General features: G+C 31.7%; 1 protein-coding gene and 1 pseudogene across 1 annotated transcript; both read right to left on the bottom strand.

Annotated features, from left to right (window-relative positions):
• Nucleotides 1-2,155: 2,155 nt before the first annotated feature.
• Nucleotides 2,156-4,188, bottom strand: LOC111309941 (MDIS1-interacting receptor like kinase 2-like; annotated as a pseudogene).
• Nucleotides 4,189-4,744: 556 nt separating this feature from the next.
• Nucleotides 4,745-6,156, bottom strand: LOC149513548 (uncharacterized). The gene has a single exon (XM_089748209.1). The coding sequence runs from the start codon at nt 6,134-6,136 to the stop codon at nt 4,772-4,774; it is 1,365 nt and encodes a 454-aa protein (XP_089604335.1). The 5' UTR covers nt 6,137-6,156; the 3' UTR covers nt 4,745-4,771.
• Nucleotides 6,157-8,559: the final 2,403 nt, after the last annotated feature.

An 8,559-nucleotide genomic window follows, 5' to 3' on the forward strand; every position in this document is an offset into this window, starting at 1 on the left:
ATAAGCAAATTTCGGATGGAATATTCCTCGAAAAGTTATTGTATGACAAGTCAAGGAGGGTGAGCTTGGAAAGGTTCCCAATGTGTGAGGGAATGGACCCATACAGTGAGTTGTTACGAAGGTTAAGCCTCATCAGGTTAGGGAAGAAAAGAAAGTTAAAACTATGAAGTGTACCTTGCAACCCATAATCAGGAAGGCTTAGATTGGTGATGCTTTTAGCCTTGTCGCAGGTAATTCCAGCTCAACTGCAACGGCTGTCTCCAACCCACAAAGCAGAGAGCAAAGTTTGGGTGTTGTTGTCAAGGCTAGCTTTCGATTTTAGAAGAGCTTCCGCTTCTTTACCTCTTGTAAGTGCAGCAATGGAGGATGAAGAAGCAAAAACAGAGGAAGAGTGAAGCAGGACAAGTATGAGGAAGAACATGACTTTGAATGGTATTAAGAAAGATGACATGATTTGGACAGTTCAAAAAGGATCTTTTGTTAATTTTTCTAAAATACATTGGCTAGCATGGTCAGGTATTTATGCAACATACAAGAGTATTGTAGTCACTACGAAACATCAACATCAAATGGAAAAATATAACTCAAAGACCGATAGGTCTTTTACATTTAAATTAATTTTGGTAGACGATGACTATTAGTCTTCTACGTTTAAAGGACAATTTTAGCTTTAGTTTGCACTTACTATTAATCAAATGTTAAAAAAAAATCATGAAAATTATTTTAATACATCAATCAAAATTTTAAATTCTATAAATGAGTTTATAAGATTACTACAAGTCATACACATCATTGTCATCGTCTCTAAAATTTAATATTTTTTTATTTTTATTCAAATAAAAAATTAAAATTTTTATTAAATTTGGATAAGATTGACATTTCTAACGTAATGGAAATGATTTAAGATTCACTTGAATGGGCGATAAGATTAATTTTGATGAGATTAAAAATAGCAATTAGATTAGATACTATATCAATGAGATTAAAATCAATTGTCAAGATATGTGTTTCCATAAAAACAAGCAATGGAAGTGATGTAAATTATAATTAGAGGATAAATCACCATTAAATTTGTATAATAAAAAAATCAAATTATTTAACTTTTATAAAATTAATAAATAATTTAAAGATCAGTAAATTATTTTTATGTAAAATAATAATTTTTAGATAAATAATTAAAAACTAATAAAAATAATAATATCTCAAATGATATTTTTTCTTTAATTTTTATTAATGATGTAGTTATCTATTTTTAGTTAAAATAATAATATAATATAATACTAAATTTTATATTTAGTTATTAATTTTTTATATAATAATAAATTTTATATAATAATAATTTTTAATTTATAATATAATAATAACTTTATTTATTTATAAGTTTATTATATAATAAAATCTTTCATTATATAAAATTAGAAAATTATTTCATAATTTATTAATAGAAAAAAAAATAGCAAAAATATCAAAAGTGTCAAAGTGTCAAAAATGTCAAAAGCTCACCATACCCTTTTCCCATCAATGCAGTTTAAGTCTTCCACTGAAGCCACGTAAGCAGAATCGGATTGTGCCTTTGTGATCCAAACAGCGAAGCACAGCGCAATTGGATCAAAAAGTGCTTAAATGCATTAAATAGTGACACCAATTCATTTTAAATGAGGTTTTAGATTAAAATTTGTAAGCAAAATTTGTATTTTTTATTAAAAGTATTAAATAAAAAATAAAATTAATTAATTTAAATTAAAAAATTAAAAAATCATGTTACATAAATTAAATTGAACATTTAAAATAAAAGCATAAAAGCATAAAATAAAAAAATTTAGAAGGCGTCGGATCTAAAAATAATCGACCTTAAATAAAGAGTTTTTTCATAATAAAGTAAATTATTATGTTGTGTGATATCAACAAAAACAACAATTGCAGCTAGATGCAAAAACATATAGTATAAATTGTATGACTTATGATTTTATAACAATATTGGCTTGAATTTTATAAATTATAACAATAATATGATTTATAATTGATTTTATGACATAAAATTATTATCAATTTCAACAAATGCAGATTTATTGAGTGTCGAGTTACCATAAATAGAAAATTTTGAACATACAAATTGAGTACTTAAATACAGCTGTTCTATATCATATGCTTAAACACAGTTGTTTTATATCATAGCCAATTCACTACAAAAGCTTTTTTACTAGAGTGCTTAAACATTTCAATACAAAGAAGAGAAAAAGAAATAGATTGAAAGTAAATACACATGCTTAGAATTATTATTCAAATTATTAGCACCTTAATATTAGCCACTGTAGACTTCAAGATCCCACAATTCTCCCAATTTTATGATTGAAAAAGGATTGGGCAATGGAAGCGATTGACGGGTAAGGGCTTGAGCAACTTGTCGCATGGTTGGTCGAAGTTGGGGGCTGCCATTCAAGCATGCAAATGCTAGCTTTGTAGTAGAGACAACATCCTTTGCAACTTGCCTCATTGGTGGTGAGAGGTGTTGATCTATCACATCTTTAAGTAAAATCAATTGGTTGTCATTTGGTATCGATGTCGAAGTTGATGGCGATGTCGATGACGATGATGGCAAACATGAAATTAAATCACCAGATACCTCCCATAAGTATTTCCATTGTTAGCACCCCAAAACTGTAAACATCACATCTCTCGTCTATTTTCATTGTATAAGCCAACTCTGCTTAAAGAAATATTTTTAATCAATGTGCTCTATTAAGCAATTAATATATCTAATCAAATACACTATTATGTAAGAATATTGAGAAGATTATAAAATAATGTTGAAAAGAAATTGCAAATGTTTAGAAGATTACATGAAAATTGAAATTCAGAGGTTTAAAAAGATTTTATATTTAGTTCATTAGTTTAATATATTGAATATTGAAAAATTAAGTGTTAAGCTTTAAAGATTAATTACACATTTGATACTTGAATTAGAGTAAAATTCTTTGAAACTTAAATTTGAAAAGTTACAATCTTAAATATTGAAAAATTAAGTGTTAAGCTTCAAAGATTAATTACACATTTGATACTTGAATTAGAGTAAAATTCTTTAATACTTAAATTTGAAAAGTTACAATCTTAATACTACTTGTACTTTGTTTTAATGCATTTGCACACAAAACTAACATTTTTAATTGAATGATGACATGTTTGAAGCATATTTAAAAAAGAGATATTAACAAATACCTGGAGCTATGTACCCAAAAGTACCAGCAAGCGAAGTCCAATTGGAAGAATCGATCTTTAAAAGCCTGGCTGTGCCAAAATCTGAAACATGAGCCTCATAGTCCAAATCCAGAAGAACATTGTTGCTGGAAATGTCTCGATGAATTATAGGTGGTGAATGGTCATGATGCATATAAGACAAGGCATTGGCCACTCCTTTTACAACCTTTAGCCTCTTCTCCCAATCCAACTCCATTGCCTCGTCCTTGTTGCTTAACACCATTCTCAAACTTCCCCTTTCTACGAACTCATAAACCAAAAATGAGTTCTTTGGATGTGAACAAAAACCATACAGCTTCACAATGTTACGATGCCTTATTTCTGATAAAGCATGAATCTCGCTTTCAAAGGCTTTCAAGTTGTTGGAAATCATGCTATCTTCAGATTGGTGAAGTTTCTTCACAGCAACCACCTCACCAATGGGTAACGCAGCTTTATAAACAGCTCCATAGCCTCCTGAACCAATGCAATTGTTGGAGCTGAAATCTTCAGTGGCTTCAATAATGTTCTCATAGAGTATTCTTCCATTATATCCCCACAATGTGAAAAAATCTCCAAGTTGTGCCTCGATTGACTCAGATTTTCTGGTCTGGTTCTTTTGGCAAAGAATAAGGAAACTTCCAGCCATGATAAAAAGCAAAAGAAGAAGACCAAAGAGTGGAACCATAATGAAAATGATGATTTTGGTGCTTTTTCTATGACCGTTGCTAGAAGCAGCGACAGCACAAGGCATTAGTCCAGTGGCATTACCACATAGGCCCTTATTGTTTCTTAAGGCATCAAATGAAGCCTCTTGAAATGCCTTAATGTTAGGAATAGGGCCTTCTAATTGATTGTAAGATATATTTACAACTGTCAAGCTTTTCAAATCATTAAAAGAATTTGGGATGGAACCATTGAGCATATTGTGAGAAAGGTCCAATATTTGTAAGGAATGTAATTTTGCAAGCTGTTGTGGTATCTCCCCAATAAGTAAATTCTAGATTTTGAAGACCATTTATGTAGCTTATTGAAAATGGAATGCTTTCTCCAAGTTTATTCTTGCTCAAATTCAGGTTCAATAACTTTGAGCACTCTCCAAGTTGATTAGGAATTGATCCACTTAAATTGTTTGATGCCAAGTTAAGATGTTGTAGGTTTGAAAGAACTCCAATCTTTGAAGGATTTTCCCTGAAAGTTGGTTACCACTTAGCAAAAGATTGATCATCAATGTTAATGCTCCCAATTCCTTAGGAATCTCACCAGTGAGATGATTTGAAGAGACATCGAGTTCCTGTAATTGAGTTGCATGCTTCAACTCTGGTGGTATCTCTCCAGAAATGTTGTTATTGGAGATTTGTAGGCTCGTTAGATTATGGCATTGCCCCCAGTTTGGCGAAAGTTCACCATAAAATTTGTTGTTGCTTAATGCAATAAAATTCAAATTAGGATATATACCAAAAGCTTCTGATATATTTCCTGTCAACTGGTTTCCTTCAAGCCTAACTCTTCTTAAGCTTTTGCAGTTTCTTAAACTTTATGGGATCGGACCCCTCAAATTGTTGTTAATAGCCGCAAGCTTTTCGAGTTGTCCACCGAGGCATACATTCTCGGGTAATGGACCACTGAGATGGTTGTCCGATATTTGGAATGATTCCAAATGAGTAACGTTGTTAAGTGTTGGAGGAATGAAGCCAGATAAACTATTTGCGGAAAGGAATAATTTCCTAAGCTTCGTCATGTTTCCTATGGAAGCAGGGATTGAACCAGAAAAATTGTTATCATCGAGAATAAGTTCTGTAAGAGATACAAGCATCCCTATCTCTTGAGGTATTGACCCGAAAAGCTTATTTTCAAAAAGGTAAAGACTAAACAAATTGGTTAAGTTTCCAATGGAATTAGGGATGACACCAGTGAGATTATTACTTGAAAACTGCAATGTGGTAAGAGATCCAAGCTGTCCTATTTCATTGGGGATAGAACCAGAGAGGTTATTACCATACAGATAAAGCCATACCAAGTTACTTAGGTTTCCCAGAGATGCTGGGATAGGACCAGTTAGGTAGTTCATTGAAAGATCAAGCATAACAATTGACTTCATCATTCCAACTTCTTCAGGTATGGAACCACTGAGCCTATTGTCAACGAGGATAAGTCGGCCCAAATTGTGCATGCTTCCAATAGAAATAGGTATTGGACCGGCTAGATTGTTTGCATTAAGGAAAAGTAGAGAAAGTGAACTCAACCTTCCGATTTTAGATGGAATACTTCCAGAGAAATTATTATGAGACAAGTCAAGCACAGTAAGCTTGGAAAGGTTGCAAACTTCTTCAGGTATAGAACCATGTAGATGGTTGTCATAGAAATAGATCTGGAAAACTGAACTTAGCCTCCCTATTTCTTGTGGAATGGAACCATTGATCTCATTATTTGATAAGGAAATCAACTCAAGACTTTTCAGTAAGGAAATTTCGGATGGAATATTCCCAGAAAAAGTATTGTATGACAAGTCAAGGTGGGTGAGCTTGGAAAGGTTCCCAATGTGTGAGGGAAGGGACCCATACAGTGAGTTGTTACGAAGGTTAAGCCACACCAGGTTAGGGAAGAAAAAAAAATTAAGACTATGAAGTGTACCTTTGAGGTTCAACATATGATCTGGAAGGCTTAGATTGGTGATGGTTCCAGCCATGTCGCAAGTGATTCCGACCCAGTTGCAATGGTTGCCTCCAACCCACGAAGAGAGCAAAGTTTGGGTGTTGTTGTCAAGGCTAGCTTTCCATTTTAGAAGAGTTTCTGTTTCGTTTGCAGCAATGGAGGATGAAGAAGAAAAAACAGAGGAAGACTGATGCAGGGCGACTATGAGGAAGAACAGGGCTTTGAATGGTATTATGAAAGATGCCATGATTTGGATGGTTCAACAAGTAGTGTTTGTTAATTGTTGTAAATTACATTGGCTGGCATGGTCAGGTATTTATGCAAATATTAGAGCCATTCAGTCACTATGAAACGTCCAAATCAAGTGAAAAAATTCAACTTTAACAACTGCAGGTCTTTTACGTTTAAATTAATTTCGTTAAATTTTTTATAAAAAAAATTGTAACATAAAAAAATTTATAAATATTGATATTTAAATTTTAGATTTATTGTTATTGTATATATTAATTGAATTAAATTTTAAACTTTCTCATAAATATTAATTTTTTATATTTTATTTTCTTTTATAAATTAAATAAAAGATGATTTTAGTTTAGTTCATTTGCACGTATTTTTAAAAAAAATAAAGTTCAAAAAAAATTCATGATAATTAATTTAAATGAAAATTATCTTACATCAATCAAATTAAACTTGATAAATGAGTTTATATGATTATTACATATCATTAGGTCATAATTAAAAAAATAAGTATGTAAAGAAATTAACAAATTAATTATTATTTAATATAAATTTTATAAATTTTATAAACAAAATTAAAAAATTAACACGTATTTTATAATAATATAATTATAAAAAATAATAAAATTTTAAAAATTCTATCATCAATATATATGCATATAAAATAATAATTCAATTATTAATTGAAGATACCAATGTTATAAACCATAATTCCACAGTCAAATTAATATATAAAATAATAATTCTAAAATACATGTAAAATTTTATTCATTCAATTTGGTTAAAGTATCTTTCTTTTGGCCACCATTTCTAATATGTGTAGACACCGGTTTTGTCCGGGTCTACTGTTTTATTTTTTTATAATAATAATATTTAACAAAACAAACAAAAAAAAAAACAAAACAAACAAAACAAACAAAAAAACAAAACGGAAATAAGATAGAAGTCAAGGAGTTGGTACAGCGTCGAACTACCCCGACCAACTCCGCGACCAACTCCCTGTCAGCCACCCAACCAACTCCCCGACCAACCTAACCAACCCCCTGACCAGCTCTCTCAGCCTACTTACAGCCATCCTATAGCCACCTAGATTCCCCTAAATCGAAACCCTTTAAAATCCCCAACCATCTTCCTCATTAGGGGATCGGTTAGCTCTCGAAAAAAAAAAAAATCTATTTTCAAACACACAGCTACCCTCCCTCAAAACACTCCCAAACACCCAAAATACCCAAACAGAAACCACACCAACCGAAAAAAAAAACGCAAAAAAACAAAAATCAAAACAGAAACAAAAATAAAAAAAATACACAATCCTCGTCGTAGGCGAGGAACCTCAACGCCGAGCCATCTGCAAAAGCCAAGAAATCGTTAGTTTCGCCAAAAAAAAAAAAAGAAAAGAAAGGGAAGAAAAACTGAAAACTTCAAAACCCGATCTACGCGAATCAAGGCCGTTTTTGGTGAAAATGAGGTCAGATCTATGCTCAAGGGGTCGAGAAGAGTTCGTGGGAGAATTTTGGGGTTTTTTCGACCACCAGAGACGACGGCCGACGACCGACGAATGGCGGCGGTACCGACGGCCGACCGGCATGTGGCTAAAGAAGAAGAAAAAAAAAGGGGGCTTTTTTTTTCTGAAGACCGAAAAGAATGACAAAGAAAAATTTTTTTTGACTTTTATATAAATTATCAATAGCCAAAACGACGTCGTTTCAATAAAACCCAAAACGACGCCGTTTTAACCAAAGAAAGATCCGCACGTTGACCCGAACCTGACCCGAGATCCGCGTAACTCGACCCAACGACCCGTTCCAGCCAACCTTGAATCGGTTCATACGAACCGCCAGTGGATCGGACTGAACCGGTCAGATCACCCGGACCGTTGATCCGACCGCCGAACCGGTCAGATTGCCCGGACCAGCGTTGACCGATCTGGTTCAGGTAAAAAAAAATTTTTTTTTTTAATTTTCTAATTTTTTATTATTATTTTTGTTATTTTGTTATTTTTTTATATTTATGCATGATAAATTTATTAGAATAAATGTTTAATTGTTTTAATAATAATAAAATTGAAAACAAATAATAATTAAAATATATTAAAATGCTCAAAAAAATAATTTTTGTTATTTTCCCTGCCTAGATGTTGGAGGGAATAAAAATATTTTTTTTAAAGAAATAATTCTGCCTAGATGTTGGGGAATTATTATTAATAAATTTTCATAAAAAATAAATATAAAAAAAATTTTAAATTAATTTTCAAAAATCACTAAAATCAAACTTGCTTCAAAAATCCGCCTAGATGTTGAGAATTTTTAGAGATGTTCGTATTTTCTTAAAAACGAAACATTAAACACTAATTCTCAATTTTCAAAATCATAGGTTTCTAAAACTCCTAAAAATCCAAAGTCCCTTAAATCCAAACCCCATAAAATTCAAAAT

This window comes from Durio zibethinus, chromosome 19 (genome assembly GCF_047325235.1).
Source record: "Durio zibethinus cultivar Kanyao isolate XHJ-2024 chromosome 19, ASM4732523v1, whole genome shotgun sequence".
Lineage (NCBI taxonomy): Eukaryota > Viridiplantae > Streptophyta > Magnoliopsida > Malvales > Malvaceae > Durio > Durio zibethinus.